This window comes from Pristiophorus japonicus, chromosome 4 (genome assembly GCF_044704955.1).
Source record: "Pristiophorus japonicus isolate sPriJap1 chromosome 4, sPriJap1.hap1, whole genome shotgun sequence".
Taxonomy (NCBI): Eukaryota; Metazoa; Chordata; class Chondrichthyes; family Pristiophoridae; genus Pristiophorus; species Pristiophorus japonicus.
In genome coordinates this window covers 63,893,704-63,910,508 of record NC_091980.1, presented here as the reverse complement: position 1 = coordinate 63,910,508, position 16,805 = coordinate 63,893,704, and the positions used below count along the sequence as shown (strand labels likewise).

Below are 16,805 nucleotides of genomic sequence, written 5' to 3'. Positions count from 1 at the left end.
CTCATGCTGTGGGATGACCACTTCCTGAAATGTGGTATCCACGTAGCTCTCAGCATCACGGATGCACCACAGTGACGCTAGCTGCTGCTCAAGCTCTGAAACCCATGCTCGGGCTCCTCCGGTGACAGATCCTGCACACATGGTTACCCAGGACACGGGAAGCATCCTGGATTTCCCACATGGCACAGGACTGAGGTGCCCTGCCATGCCTCTATTTATTTGACTATTAACTAATTTACATAAATAAGCTTAAGACTAAGGGGGAAAAATTTCGCCTGGTTTCTGCCTTCTGTTAGCGCCTGCAGGGGCCGGCAACAGGGCGCTAAGGGGTTATGGACCGGGTGCGGCAAATTCACTGACGCCCACAAACTTCCCTGGTGATTTTACGCTGGCGCTAACACTTACCGCCTCGCTTTCTTGCGGCCTGTAGATCATGACGCCGCGATTCCTCGGGCCTACATTCTCTTAGAGTGCTTGGGACTGCTATGCCCGTGGCCCAACAGACAGAGCATGAAGAGTGATTGAACCCATCATTGGCTCTTCCCTTTAAGTGAGGAAAGGAGCCTCTAAAGACGGAAGCACTGCTCTGAATATTGTTCAGCACTCTGCCGCTACCACCCCCTCACTCACTTTAGCGCTCTAAGGGAAGTGATAGTGCTTGATTCAGTGCTCCACTTCCCTCTTGGAGCACTAAAGCAGAAGTTCCCGGGAGCAAAAGATCTTTTTCGCCTCCTTTTGCGCTCCTTCAAAAGTTTTAACCCCAAACTGGGCGCTACGCAATTTCTAGCCCTAAGAGACTTAAAAGTTAGGCCTACCTTTATCTCCGGCCACTTCTCTCGTTCTCTTAAAGTCTTTATTCACATGATTATTTATAGTTATATTAATGAGTTTATCTAGTTACATTAGAGAGAATAAAACACTAATACCCACTCACCAATCACCTACCTGCAGTCCTGTGGCATAATTTCTTGATTTTATTGTTCTTTTGGAATACGGCGGATTTGTATCTGCCGACTCCTCAGATGCCGACTCCTTCCGTGCTCTTTATACTCTGCTATCTCCTCCTAAGATGCTGCCTCCTTGCCAACAGACTTACCCACCACATGCTTACACCTGGGTTTCCTTTCCCTTCATTGCTGCCCATGACGTCTTAGTCCCCCCGCCTGCACTCTTCAGCCTCAGCTTTTTGAGCCTTTCTGAAGGCTTCCAGAATTTTTGTCGTTCTATTGTGACTTCTCTTTATCTCCATATCATTAAATCTCACTTACACACAATTTTCCACTCCCACCCCGGGTGGTAACTTATGCACCGCGCCATCATGGAGTACTTTTACATCCGCACTACCAACGACTGGGATAAGTTCATTGGTGTAGGTGCGCAGCTTTGCCTGAACCGGGACCAACTTGGGTCGTTCAGTTTGATTGTCCCATAGCCTCTCAAAGACTTCTTGATTCATTACTGACTGGCTCGCCCCCGTGTCCACCTCCATGAAGACTTGAACGCCGTTTATCTCGACTTCCATTCTCAAATGGGATCTAGAAATCCTCGCTTTGCATTAGCTGGCAGGTTTCACAAGGCTTGCATAACCCGACCATTAAATACAAAATGGAGGTTAAAGCAGAAGCCTCCAGCCTCGTTATAATATTTAAATAAATGACACGCCTCCTGGCAGTGGATTGATTGTCTGCCTCTGTCCCACCTCTGTTAACACAAAGTGATTATCTACACGAACATTTTTGTGTCCTTCTGCGCCCCTGTTTGTGTATGTGCACCCAATCCCCGTCTGAGCATGGCGCAGTCACCGGAACCATGCAGTGCTGCATGGGCCATGTTGTGTTCAGCTCCGTGGGACAAGGCCTGTCACTGGATCCGTGCTGGCCAGGGGGAGAAGAGAGGATCGAACGGGGAGAGAGCAGGGAGAGTAGGGGAGAAAGAGAGAATGGAGGGGGGGGAGTCGGAGAGAGTGGGGGAGAGAGAGGGAGAGAGTGGGAGGGAGAGAGAGAGAGTGTGGGAGAGGGAATTGGAGGGAGAGTGTGGAAGAGAGAGTGGGGGAGAGAGAGGAGGAGACGGAATTGGAGGGAAAGAGTGGGGGGGGAGGGAATCGGAGGGAGAGTGTGGGGGAGAGAGTGGGGGCAAGAGGGAGAGAATGAGGTGAGAGGGAATCGGAGGGAGAGAGTTGGGGAAAGAGGGAGAGAGTGGGGTTGGGGAGAAGGAGGGAGTGGGAGAGGAGGGAGGGAGTGGGAGAGGGGGGAGGAGAGGGAGAGAGTGGGGGAGAGAGGGAGCGAATGGGGGAGAGAGTGAGGGAGAGGGAATTGGTGGGAGAGAGTGGGGGGGAGAGGGAGAGAGTGGGGGAGAGGGAGCAAGTGGGGAGAGAGAGAGAGTGGGGGGAGAGGGAGAGATGGGGGGAAGAGAGAAAGAGTGGGAGGAGGGAATTGTAGGGGGAAAGAGGGGAGAGGGAGATAATGGGGAGAGAGGGAGAGATTGGGGGAGAGAAGGAGAGAGTGGAGGAGAGAGAGGGAATTGGGTGGAGAGAGTGGGGCAGAGAAAGGGAATCAGGGAATCGAAGGGAGAATCGGAGTGGGGAGAGAGAGATCAGAAACTTGGGTGGGGTGGGTGTAAAGAATACAGAGAGCACAGTGGGGTTGGAGCAAGAACATGATACAGGTCTAAAGGGAGCAGGGAATGAGAGCGAGAACGTGATCCAGATGGTAAGACGGATCACGTTCTTCCAACCCCATCACTGGACTGGACGAAATCAGGAAGTCACATCACTGTCACTATGCACCATACCCAATAAACCAGTTAACAATCCGTGACACACACACAATGCCCCATCTATGATGGGGGGAGGGGAATAAGGTCAGGAACTTTGGGGGGGAGGTGTTGGAGGTCAGGAACGTGAGCGGTGTGGGGAGGTCAGGAACTTGGGTGGGGGGGGAGTAGGTCAAGAAGTTGGGCCAGGGGAGGGGGTGCAGATCAGGAACTTGGGCAAGGTGGGGGAGGAGACTAGGAACTTGTTTGCGGGGAGGAGGGGGTGGAAAAATGTCTTAACCCATTAGGATGAGCCTTGTCTATTCCAAGTGAGCTCTGTTCTGTCTGGAGTCGGCAGTCAGAATGGCTCAAATTACTCTTTGCAAAGTAACTGATCGCTTCGGCAGGGAGGATCTAATTACACATTCCAGAGAAACTGTGGGTGTGTCTTGTCATCCAAGGGGACCAATCAGCAATCAGGACTTGTCATCCAAGGGGACCAATCAGAGCTTTTGGTGTTGCGAATAAACACATCCCCGTGAAAACTAGAAGTGGGTGAGTTGGAGGTAGATTTTGATTTATTACCCACATGTTGCCAACCCACCTGGTTTTTTAGGTTAAAATTCTGATTCTATTTCTCAATAGAAGTATTTCAGTCTTTAATTTGGATGTAGTTGCTCAACCTTTGTCAGACCTCTCTTAATAAAGATACATTTCTTACTCTCAGGTATGATATGGACAGAATGCAAAGAAATTTGGGCAGAAGGACCCAAAGAATACGTAATGCATCTGTGGAACATTCTAGATTTTGGGATGTTGTCTATCTTTGTTGCCTCTTTCACTGCAAGATTTATGGCATTTCTGAAGGCCTCTGAAGCACAACTATATGTAGATATGTATGTAAAAGCCAGTGATATCTCCAAGGCATCATTGCCTCCAGAGGTTGCATACTTCACTTATGGTAAGTTACATTTTTGGCTTATTTTAGTTGCTGTACTCCATTGGCATGGAGCTTAATAAAATGCTTCAATTCAAACTTTCTGATTCTTCAGAAAACTGAAAATCATAAAAAGTACGTGTTTTAATTTGTTCCATAATAAACAATTTAGCATCACTTACACGCCAACTTTTATGCCTATCCACATACAGGTACCATACATGCTTAGAGGGTGCCACCTTGTGGTATAATCCATCTTTAAAATGAAACATTAAATGAAGGCCCTGTTATGTGGATGTAAAATAATCCATAGCACTCTTCAAAGGAGAACAAGAAGTTTTCCTGGTGTACTGGCCAACATTTCTCCCTCATCCATTACCATCAAAAACAGATTGTCTAATCAGTCATTCATTTGTTGTTTGTTGGACTTTGCTGGTGCGAATTGGCTGCCCTATTTACCTACTATACTTAACCACAGATTGAAAATAAACAACACATGTACTCCATGAATAGTGTTGAAATAGCATTGGGTGAAGTGGAAAAAGACAGAGGAGACTTAGTAAGTTTACTGCTTGTCCAACCAATGCAAAGCAGCAATCAACCGTGCCGATAGAATGTTGAACTACATAGCCAAAGCAGTTGGATGTCAGAGGAAGTCATGATTAAACGATATGGTACAATGATCAGATTATACTTTCAGTACTGTCTCTAGTTATTCTCGTCAAGAAATAAGAAAGACATTCAAGTGCTGGAGGCAGCACAGAGAAACGTCATGAAGCTGATCCCAGACGCCAGGGTCTGAGTTATGACTTAGGCCCATCAAACTAGAAAGGAGGCATCCGAGAAGTGATTTTATAGAGGTATATAGAACAGTAAATGATATGGAAATGGTAAATCTGGAATATTACTTTCAATCAAATTGTGGGAGTAGGATAAGGGGGCACAGGTTCAAACTAGTAAAAGGTAACCTTAGGATTGACGTCAGGGAGCTCTTCGTGCAGAGAGTGATCAACATTTAGGATGGACTTCTCAAAATATGGTGGCGGTGAAAACCTTGGATACATTTAAATAAACAATTGGAAGGTGCAATGGGGCACTGTAAGGTGCATCTGAATGGATGATCTAAGCTGGGCCGAAGGGTCTTCCTCATCTGTAATTATCTTGTATCTTGTGAACAGAAACTACACTTTAAAAGTAAGTTAATTGGATTTTCAGGCTCCAGGTGGGGGCAGGATCAGGTTTAGTTGTGATACTTCACGTGGTGAAATAGCCTGATGGCATACATCATGTCGACTAATGTCTTTGTGCTATTCAATCATGTGAGACATTATATCAGAGTCTGACCTCGTTCTTGTTCATTGCCATAGGAGATCAATTAAAGTATATTTAAATTTTTGAATGCAGTTTTAAGACTGTGAGTGAACCATGAAATTCTTCTTATCTGAGCATATAAAGACCATGAAATTTGGCCAAAGATCCTACGAGAAACGAGCAGCCCCATGTATGAGAAAAAGAAAGAGAAAACAGTGAGACAGTTGTGCCTTTTAGGTTATAGGCCGTCTCACTATGCCCCGTGCACAGCAGAGACGAAGATTACCACAGTATGTGAGAGAAGAGTGTGCAGTTCATCAGAATACTATTCTTGTTTGATCAGAAAGTCTGGTTCACTAATCCATTACATTTCCTTCTTTTGCTTTGTCAAACAACAACCTCCTAGTTGTTTTCAGCAGGTGTGAGGCCAGGCTGTTAGAAAGTTTGAGAAGCTCTGGTATGGCTCATTTCCACACATGGCAGCACATTTACCAACCCAGCCATTATGGCTGCTCTAAGTGACACTTCGTAAAATATTATCACTCTAACATTTTTATCAAATGTATTTGAATTATGATCAACAACACAAATTCATACAGCATAACAGCAGTACACACCACAGCTCAATAAACAAAAAGTAGCTCCTGTGCACTATCCCTAAGTCAGTAAACTTTTATTTTCCAGCATATGGGAGATATTTCACAAACTAAGAAAATCTCTGTTGTGGCCCTGAGTATAGAGATACTAATATTGATTCAATATAAATTTACTAAACTGCAAAAAAGTGGAAAACAGACACTATGGATTCCGAAAAAGTTTTGCCATGGTACTAATCTTTTCCACATTCATTATGAAAATAAAAGGCGCTATGTACCGTGATACAGCTTTGTCTAACTTGTATATATATTTCTTTATCAGCTCCAGGATGTATTTCTCAGGATATATGTGCTTTCTCCCTCACCTTTTCCCAGCTAGGAACAAGTGGCTTCCATCTGATCCACAAATCATATCAGAAGGACTTTATGCAATCGCTGTTGTGTTAAGTTTCTCCCGAATTGCTTACATTCTACCAGCAAATGAAAGCTTTGGTCCTCTGCAGATCTCCCTTGGAAGGACAGTGAAAGACATTTTCAAGTTTATGGTCATATTCATTATGGTATTTGTTGCTTTCATGATTGGAATGTTCAATCTTTATTCATACTATCTGGGAGCAAAGTATAATCCAGCCTTTACAACGTAAGTAAATTCATGGTTCCCAGTTCATAATATAGAAATTAATATTTTATTTTGTACAGTAGGAACAGACTTTATGCAATAATATGATGAGCACTGGCATAAGCATTTTTAACTATTTTCTATGTAAATTTGTTCCACTAAAAAGTGACAAACATTTCAAAAATGCTAATGAAATTCCAGTTACACTTTCACTATATTTTTTTTTAAATTTAAGCATTGCTGCTCGTTACTTATTGGTATTCATTAAACCACATATTTGTGTATGATTTATTATACAAACAACTATTTTCTGGGCACTAACAGGTACATGGAAAAAAAATCTATCCACAGCCAAAGTTTGTAACTGCCGATAGCTCCCAGTTCTGTAAATTAGGGAACATAATATCCCTCTTCTCCCACTCGAAGAGTAATTGCTATGTTAGCAGAATACCAACACTACTGTGAAGATAAAATGTTACAAAAGTCTTGCTGGACAGATTATTAATAATTTAATGTTAGAAAATAAAATCCAATGACTAGAATATCTATTAGGAATAAGAAAAAATGGAACAAGATAAAGCCATTCAGCCCATTCCTTAGACCATGAACATCTCACTCTGACATCTCCTGAGAAGGGGTTCCACAAAGTTTATCTATGCCCCGCAAGAGAAATTGAGGAAAACTCTAGAATACTGATCTAACTTTGCATCATCATTATATATCATTCCTCTTGTACCAATTGCCTTCTTTATTATGACTTTTCCATAGTTACATCATGAGGGGCCATCATGATTCACACGAGATTCAACCATCTCTATCTTTTTAACCCTCAGTCCCATTCATAACTAGATATTCATTCCGTTCTTTTTAGCTGGGTGTATATTCCACATAACCATTAGTCTGTGGAAAATTCTTTTAATTTGCAATTTTGCTTGAGGTTTCTCAAATTTGATACTCATGTTTCCTTGTACTCACAGGCGACATTACATAATCTACTTTCAGTGACATTATCATTCCTGTCAACATTTACAACATTTTAATCATATCTCCAAATCATTGTTTTTTCATTGAAAACAAATTCTGTTCTGTGGGTCTTTCTTCATAATTTAGTGTCCAAGTCCTGAAATCACATTTTCATTCTTCTCTGAAATATTTTCAATTAATTATTGCATTTTCAAAGGTAAGGTACTCAAAAAAGCACATAATATTCCAAATGTAGACTTACCAATGATTTATACAAAGTTAGAATATTAATTAATAATTAAGTCATGAAAGGTTATTGAACTTCTCTGTAAGAAATCAGATTACTGAAAATGAGGGGATGTTTGTTTAATAAATATACAAATAAATATTTTTCCACTTTACCCGAGTTCCGTAATGCTTAAAACATGTCTGTCCAACATCAAAGATACTCCGTTTAACAATTTTTTTGGTACATCAAACTAAATTATACCATTCGACGCATGTCACCATCTCTAAAGCATGCTAACATCTCATTATGATTTCTGTACTTTTCTGAGTATAGAGTATAGAGTACAGAGTAGAGAAAATTAAATTACCGACTGTGTGTATTCTGATTCCTAGACCAGGCTGTAACTGATTGTAGAAAGTGCTATGGTGTGTAGATCATTTGATGTGCAGCAATTTTTAAAAAATAGATAAATGCTCAACCACTAGAATGGAAAACAATACTGCTTTTCATTGAAGACTGAACTTAAATGTTTCTTACAAATAAAAACACTGCACCCTCTCTTCATTTTAATAGGGTAAAGTTCAAATCACCCATCTCTTTACTTCTCCCTCTCCCTCTCACCGACAAAAATAAGAATTATATAAGATTGATTAAATGCCGATGATTGGGGGCTGGAGAAGTTTCTGAGGGGAAAAAGAGAGTTTCAAAAGCAGTCCGGGGTTAGAAACAAGCACAACAATTATGATGAATCACATCTAAAAAAAAATTATCCAGTTCAATTTCTCTCTTTCTGAAACTTTGCATATGTCTCTAGGATTAACCGTTAGATTGGAATACTGGAGACTATCAATATCAGATTGGATATTAAACACACTTGGGCTGAAAATCCACAGCCCTTCTCTTCTCCTTAGGCAGTCCCCCGGAATCGAGGGTGACTTGCTTCCACATTAAAATAAGTTCTAAGGTGACTGATGAGACCAATGCGGGATCTGCAGTCTCGGTCACAGGTGGGGCAGATGGTGGTTGGAGGGACAGGTGGGTGGGGTGCTTGATTTGTCGTATGCTCCTTCCGCTTTTTGTGCTTGGCTTCCACGTGTTCCCAGCGAAGTGACTCGAAGTGTTCAATGCCTTCTCGGATGCTCCTCCTCCACTTTGAGTGATATTGTGCCAGGGATTTCCAAGAGTTGGTGGGGATGCTGCATTTTTTCAAGCAGTCCTTGAAGCATTTTTCTGCCCTCATGGGGCTCGCCTGCCGTGACGTAACTTGGAGTAGAGTGCTTGTTCGGGAGTCTAGCATCGGGCAAGCGGACAATGTGGCCGGTCCATCGGAGCTGGTCGAGCGTGGTCAATGCCTCGATGCTGGGGATGTTGGCCTGAGAGAGAATGCTGACATTGGTGCGCCTATCCAGCCAATGAATTTGCAGGATTTTGCAGAGGCAGCGTTGGTGGTACTTCTCCAGTGCTTTGAAGTGTCTACTGTACATAGTCTATGTCTCTGAAGCATATAGGAGGGCGGGTATCGCTACTGCCCTGTAGACCATGAGCTTCATGCGGGCTTGAGATCCTGGGTCTATGAACACTCTTTTCCTCAGGTGGCCGAAGGCTGCACTGGCACACTGATATATGAGAAGCGGTCCACATTGTCCAAGGTCCCATTGTGGATCTTGATAACTGTACTGTGTGGCGGGTCAGGTTGGTAGAGGACCTTTGTCTTACTGATGTTTAATTGAGGCCCAGACTCTCGTATGCTTCAGTGAAGGTGTCAACAATGGTTTGAAGTGCAGACTCTGAGTGTGCACAAACGCAAGTGCCACTTGCATATTGTAAATCAATGACAGAGGTTGGAGCAACCTTGGATCTGGACTGGAGGTGTCGGAGGTTGAACAATTTCCCACTTGTCCTGTAGATTAAATCTATTCCAGCGGGGAGCTTGTTAAAAGTGAGATAAAGCATTGCAGCGAGGAAGATTGAGAAGAGAGTTGGTGCAATGACACAGACTTGCTTGACCCTGGTCTGGACTTGTATTGGGTCTGTGATGGATCCGTTGGTAAGAATCACGGCTTGCATGTCATCGTGAAGCAGGCAGAGGATGGTGACGAATTTTTGAGGACAACTGAATTTGTGATGGACATTCCATAATCCCTCGTGGTTGACAGAGTCGAAGGCCTTTGTGAGGTCAAAGAAGGCCATGTACAGAGGTTGATGCTGCTCCCTACATTTTTCTTGGATTTGTTGCGCGGTGAAGATCTTATCCGTTGTGCCCCTTAGTGGGCGAAATTTGCATTGGGACTTTGGAGGAGCTCTTCAGCCTCTGGGAGGAGATGATTGAGGAGGATTCTTGTGCTGATTTTCCCTGCGGCAGACAGCAGGGAAATTCCTCTGTAATTACCGCAGTCAGATTCGTCCCCTTTCTTGAAGATGGTCACGATTATGGAGTCTCTGAGATCCCCTAGCATGCTCTCCTCCTTCCTGATCAGAGAGATGATCTGGGAATCGGATGGTGGTGAGAAGCGGAGGATCGGTGAGTGGCGAGAAGCGGAGGATTGTTGGGAATCGGTGGATGACGAGGAGCGCCAACAGCGAGGTCGGGACCCAGGGAAGGTTCAGCACGGACCAGCAGGGAGGTCGAGACACAAGGCCAACAGCGGGTCAGAACCAGGGAAGGCTCAGCATGGACGAGCAGCGAGGTCGGGACACGAGGCCAGAATATGCGTGGTCACTAGTAAAGAACCAACGACCAAAGCGTGAGCTGCTGGAGAGAGCGCAGCAAAGCACAGGAGAGCAGCGCGCTAGAGCTGGAGCCGGGGGGTCCTGGCTACAGTGTCAGTATTTTATGGACAAATTCGCAAGCCTTCACTACAACTTTTCTATAACTACAGCAGGACTGCTGTAGAAGGCCGGGACCTGGATACGCTGGATCCCAACTTTCTGTCTGTGTTTCTGAATGGCCTTCTAGGGTACAGAGTCTCTGCCCACTCCAAACAAGGCCATCGCCATAGGAGGGCACATAGATCCTAGGCTGGATGTTCCGACACCCCCAGCATGGTGTAGAATTGGTAGGCCGAGTGAAGCCAGGTATTCTGGCCTGCCAAATGGCAGTAGTGGAGTCCACCTGGGAATCCAGGTCTGCTCACTCCTCTGGGACCCTTGGCCTCCTTTAGCAGGTTGATGAACAAGATGCGCTTCCCGCCCAAGGTGTTTATGATTAAAAGACCTCCTCCTGACCCTACAGCCTTTGGCAGAGTCGGTGCCAGAAGCCCTAGATGGTCATATCCCAGTACTTACACTAGGAGTGCCACCCCCACAGGTTTTCAGCCCCACTTAATACAGCAGCTAAGAATAATTCAAATACCCATGTAATACTGTAATGATGGTACTGAATAGCTCTATTTCAATACTGCACAATTTTCACACACTATCACTAGTTAAAACAATAAATATTTACTTTATAGCTTTACCGTTTACTCACCAAAATATCTGTGCTTTGATGTCTAATGAAATGCCACAGATTTTGCTTTCTTTTCAAATTGTGGGATCAAATCCTTGTGTAAAAATGTAATATAGCAGTCAACCATGCTTTTTAAGACATATATATCTCACTGAAAGCTGCTTAACAGTCTTTGAAATGCTTTAAATTATTAATATTGTATCATCTGTTCGGTATTCTCTTTCATTCTTTTAGCGTTGAAGAGAGTTTCAAAACCTTATTCTGGTCGATATTTGGCTTGTCAGAAGTGATTTCTGTTGTTCTCAAGTATGATCACAAGTTCATTGAGAACATAGGATACATTCTGTATGGAGTGTACAATGTTACGATGGTGGTGGTACTGCTCAATATGCTAATAGCCATGATTAACAGCTCATATCAAGAAATCGAGGTATGTTTTTAGTGCCTTTTCTTTAGAAAAAAAACTTCAAAGTTAAGCAATGATTTTAAAAAACTTAATTTGAGTAACAGTGTGCACGTGCTCAAAATCACTGCCAAGTGTACAGTGCAGCAAATGGATGACTCCTATTCTTCTAATGGTCATACAAAATATGACTGAAACATTAAATTACTATAAGCACCATGCCAGTTCTTTTCCCACTTGCATTAAAAATGATGGGAATCATCATCATAATAGGCAGTCCCTCAGAGTCGAGGAAGACTTGCTTCCACACTATAACTAAGTTCTAAGGAGACTGAAGAGTCCAATGCGGGACCTACAGTCTCTGTCATAGGTGGGGCAGACGGTGGTTGAAGGAACGGGTGGATGGGGGTCCTGGGTTGCCGCACGCTTCTTCCGCTCTCTCCGCTTGGCTTCAGCTTGCTTTCAGCGAAGAGGCTCGAGGTGTTCAGCACCTTCCCGGATACTTTTCCTCCACTTTGGACAGTCTTGGGCCAGGGCTTCCCAGGTGTTGGTGGGGATATTACATTTTTTCAAGGGAATAAACAACAGGTCAGTTCAGTATCTATAAGAAAAAGAAAGAGGTAACATTTCATCACAATTATCAGAGCAAAGCACCTCTTCTCCTTAGGCAGTCCCCCGTAGTCGAGGATGACTTGCTTCCACACTAAAATGAGTTCGAAGGTGACTAATGAGACCAATGCGGGATCTACAGTCTCTGTCACAGGTGGGGCAGAAGGTGATTGGAGGGACTGGTGGGTGGGGTGCTTGATTTGCCGTACCTTCCTTCCGTTGTTTGTACTTGGCTTCTGCGAGCTCCCGTGAAGAGACTCGGTGTTCGGCGCCTTCTCGGATGCTTCTCCTCCTTTGAGCAGTTTTGGGCCAGGGATTCCCAACAGTCAGCGGGGATGTTGCATTTTTTCAAGGAGGCTTTGAGGGTGCCCTTGAAGCATTTTCTCTGCCCTCCTAGGACTCGCCTGCCGTGACGTAGCTTGGAGTAGAGAGCTTGTTTCGGGAGTCTAGTTTAGCAAAGTACCTAAGAAAATTGAGACTCCATCCAAAAAAAGAGACTGACCAGAGTCAATTTAAGAATTTCTAGTTAATCCCCCACCCAGGTTAGTTGGTAAAGCCAATGTATGACTGATCCAGACTAGAACATCCCAGGTTTGTAGCTGATCACATGTAGCTGATCACATCGAAACATAGAAACATAGAAATTTACAGTGCAGAAGGAGGCCATTTCGGCCCAAAATGTCCGTGCCGGCCGACAAAGAGCCGCACAGCTCTTGGTCAGCAGCCCTAAAGGTTACATATAAACCTATGAACAATGACTGAAAGGCAAAGAGCACCCCCGCCCAACCAGTCCGCCTCACACAACTGCGACACCCCTTATACTGAAACATTCTACACATCTGGGGTGAGCAGTAGAGGTGCCAAGACTGACCTTGGCGCCTATGGCCCCAAGAGTGAAAGCCAGAGCTTTTACACAGCTCTCTTTGTTTGGATCACGGGAACCTGGCATCCATACATCAGCTCCAAATGTTTATATTATTAAATGTGGTTCTACTATTCCAGCAGCAGAATGGTGGAATAAATTCACACTCACATATCCCATGATCTATATTAAATAAATAACAGCGTAAAAGCATTTAAAATCTCCCAGCGTTTCTGATGGTTGTCCAGTGACACCTGATGGAAAGAGTACATGTGTGAATGTTGGGTGAGTTGAGGATCAGTCTTGTCAATGATATTCCAATAGTGTAATAGCCTGCAAGACTCACTGTCGAGCTCACATATGAAGAACAGAAACTGAGTGAAGCATCAGGTGACCTCATGGAAGTGTGGTCTAGCAAGCATCCACACCACTGGGGGAGAAGGAGGAAAGAAAATTGGCAAAGAAAATACTGCAACAGAAAAAGGTCATTAAGCCCGACAAGCCTGCGTCTTTTTGTTCGGTATCTCCATGACAAAGCAGCCCGTTTGATTGGCACCTCATCCACTACCTTAAACATTCACTCCCTCCATCACCGGCGTACCGTGGCTGCAGTGTGTACCATCTACAAGATGCACTGCAGCAACTCGCCAAGGCTTCTTCGGCAGCACCTCCCAAACCTGCGAGCTCTACCACCGAGAAGGATGAACAGCAGGTGCATGGAAATGCCACCACCTCCACGTTCCCCTCCAAATCACACACCATCCTGACTTGGACACCATTGCCGTTCCTTCATCATTGTTGGGTCAAAATCCTGGAACTCCCTCCCTAACAGCACTGTGGGAATACCTTCACCACAAGGACTGCAGCGGTTCAAGAAGGCAACTCGCCACCACCTTCTCAAGGGCAATTAGGGATGGGCAATAAATGCTGGCTTTGCCAGCGAAGCCCACATCCCATGAATGATTTTTTTTTTTAAACTACTTCCTGCCAACCATACTTTTCAATCTGTTTCCTGTTCGGAAATGCATTAAGTTGCCTTTTCAGCCCATTCATATTATTCTTTTAATTTCCTTCCCTGCTAAATTATTTGACAAATCTTTTATCATTTGTTTAAAAAAAAAAGCTCTTCCTTACTTTTGTGTCCGCGCCTACCTTTCAAATTGTTAACATGTGTCTCCTGGTATTTGAACCCTCAACTGCAATCATTTTGACTGAATCAACTTATCCTCTATATTCCTGATATAATGCATCATAATTTTAATAAGAAAGCCTTCAGGTTATTGTATGCTGAGCTTCAAACAAATTAATATGCATCTTTTACAACTGTTATACAAACTATTGAAAACAATTTGCTGCAGTATAATCATACTAAGAGGTAGCTGAAGTTACTCTCACAAGTTTGACAGACCAGATGGTAATGAGATCCTTCCTGCCTTCATACAGCCAGGATTTTTAAAAACTGGTTTAGTACTAATCTTCTGTGATGGTAATGCATAGATAAAGCACCACATATACAACACACACTTTGTTTTAGGAACACTATTTTTATTTGGCTCCAAAATTCAATCTGCATTATCCACTGTTCAACAGCTTTAAAATGGTCACCATTCTTTTCCATACAATTAAGGAGTTAAAGGAATTAAAAAGAGCAGCTCACATGTCAGTGGCCCACTGTTCAGTGGAGATTCTGCTGGTGATTAATTTCAATAAATTAATAATTGCTAGAATCTGTCTGATTTAACTCAGTGCTTCTCAAACTTTGGGACACAAAGCCCTGTCCAGGCGAGACATATTGAAAAAGGACATCAGCAACAGTTCTAAAAAGCAAAATTTTTAAGATTGCAAACCATAGTTACCATGAACCAGATCTTCAGGACACCAACAAAAACACAACTTGTATTTATATTGCACCTTTATCGTAGTAAAATGTCCCACGACACTTCACAGGAGCGCAATAAAACAAAATTTGACACTATTAATACAAATGTTCATGATGCGCACTAGCGGGTTAATCTAGTTGTCAATGTCACTTGAAGAATGGGAGAACTCATCAAACCATCCAATACAGGGTGCACAAGCAATGATCCAATCAATATTTCACTTGAGGGGTGAAGTGGAGAAACAAATTAGTTTATGAACAACTTAAGTCTTTCATACAGTAACTTGTATCCAAAAAGAGGATACTTTCATTATCTCAAACAATAGTAACACCAGTACTACCTTTTTAAACGAGCTTCACATACCATGATTCCCTCAATAAAACATAATTTTTTACTTAGGTTACTGAGAGTATCATTATGTTGCGGTAGAATTATACATAGTCGTATTACATACATAATTATAAGTTACATTATATGTGGTATATTTAAGCAAAAATAAGAATGACTTCAAGCAAGATACTGTTCGAGCATTAAATGAAAGAAGTGTGAAACCCAGAGATGAACATACACAGCTGGTTATTAGATTATGCACTGATTTTTCAACATAACTGGAGCCAGAGCTTACCTAGTTATAGTAAAGTTCAGAAATAAGACGCTTTACAGTCAATTCACTACATTGCCTAACTGCAATATATTTCTCAACCTAACACTTTTTATTCATACAGGAGGATGCAGATGTTGAGTGGAAATTTGCTCGTGCTAAGCTCTGGCTATCTTACTTCGATGAAGGGAGAACCTTGCCTACTCCGTTTAACCTTGTGCCAAGCCCAAAATCAGTTTACTACTTTATATTCAAAATAAAAATCTGCCTTATATATTTGTGCAAATCCAAGGTGCAAAAATCTGAGGGTGACCTTGAAATGGGCATGCTGAATTCTAAGGTAATGTATGCAATTCTTATATATTTGAAAATATTTCCAAATGAAGGAAAATTATCCATTTTCTAAACTGTCTCCTTATCACAATTTGAAATTATTGCTATTCAACCTGTTTACAAAATAATTTTGATTGCAAACCTATTTTCAGTTTTCTGTTCTCAGTAAAGTATGAAGAACTTGCATTGTTATAGTGTCTTATCATGTCACTAAGGACATCTCAATGCTCTTCACACACAACTAATTGTTTTTTGAAATGTATTCACTTTGGTTCATGTAAGAAAAGCATCAGAATTACAAATTAAATCTACATTCAATTCCATTCCAGCCAGGTCATCATTATCAATCTAATCCTAGAGGTTCAGAAGGTTGTGGTCTGAAAAAGCCTATTAGCAATCCCACAAGATATCAGGTTAGTTACATGGCTAGACTGTATTGTAAATTTCCACAATTGTGTGACATTGCTCGCACTTTCCTCTAGAGGGAGACATTCGGTTGGATTTCACATATTTCATGTGTAAGATAAAAGAATGCAAACCAATTATTTTTAATTCATTAAAAACATCCAAAGCACAATCTTGTCTTAAGCATAAATTAATAAAACACAATGATCTTGCTTGAATTTAATCAGTTTATCCTAATTTTTAAAAACTACTTGCATTTATTTAATGGTATCATACATTGTCTCAATGTGCTTCACATACATGTAATTACTATGAAGTGGAGTTACGGCTGGTTGTATAGACAAATGCAAGCAGCAAAATGAGATTCCACAAACAGTAATTAGATGAGTAATTGGTGAATCTGTTTTTGGTGCTGTTGAAGAATGTCGGCTGGGAAACTGGGAGAACAAACATCTTTTCTTTAAATAGCGTCATAGGATCTTTAGCACCTGTCTGAACCACAGCTGGCAGACAGGGGCTTTGGTTTAACAGCTCATCCAAAGGATGGCAGCTCAGATAGTGTAGCACTCCCTCAGTACTGCACTGCAATATCTGCCTAATTTCACATGTTTAAGTGTTGCAGTGGGACTTGACCTCACCACCTACTGACTCTCAAGACGTGAGAGTGCTCCCAATTATATCTTGTAATGCAACATCATTTGACTGCTTCGCACAGATAGGCCCTGCAATTCTGCAGGTGTTCGACTAGTCCCATCATATCTCTGGCCAGAGACTGGAGGGACTTCCACAGAATTTCAGGGCCATAAACTCTGCCTGAAAAGATGAACAGTTTCTCAATCTGGTTATTTGGGCAGGGTG

The 16,805-nt window shown here is 42.7% G+C and overlaps 1 protein-coding gene across 2 annotated transcripts in view; it reads left to right on the top strand.

The window, feature by feature from the left end:
* The window catches only part of LOC139262072 (short transient receptor potential channel 7), a 186,966-nt gene that overhangs the window by 161,660 nt on the left and 8,501 nt on the right, over positions 1-16,805 (top strand). The window contains exons 5-9 of one of the 2 annotated variants that reach the window (XM_070877227.1): positions 3,479-3,712; positions 5,971-6,235; positions 11,089-11,284; positions 15,334-15,549; positions 15,872-15,955. In XM_070877227.1, coding sequence (XP_070733328.1) covers positions 3,479-3,712; positions 5,971-6,235; positions 11,089-11,284; positions 15,334-15,549; positions 15,872-15,955 — 995 coding nt within the window. The remainder of the gene's footprint in view (positions 1-3,478; positions 3,713-5,970; positions 6,236-11,088; positions 11,285-15,333; positions 15,550-15,871; positions 15,956-16,805) is intronic. The other variant, XM_070877228.1, reaches the window with a different exon arrangement.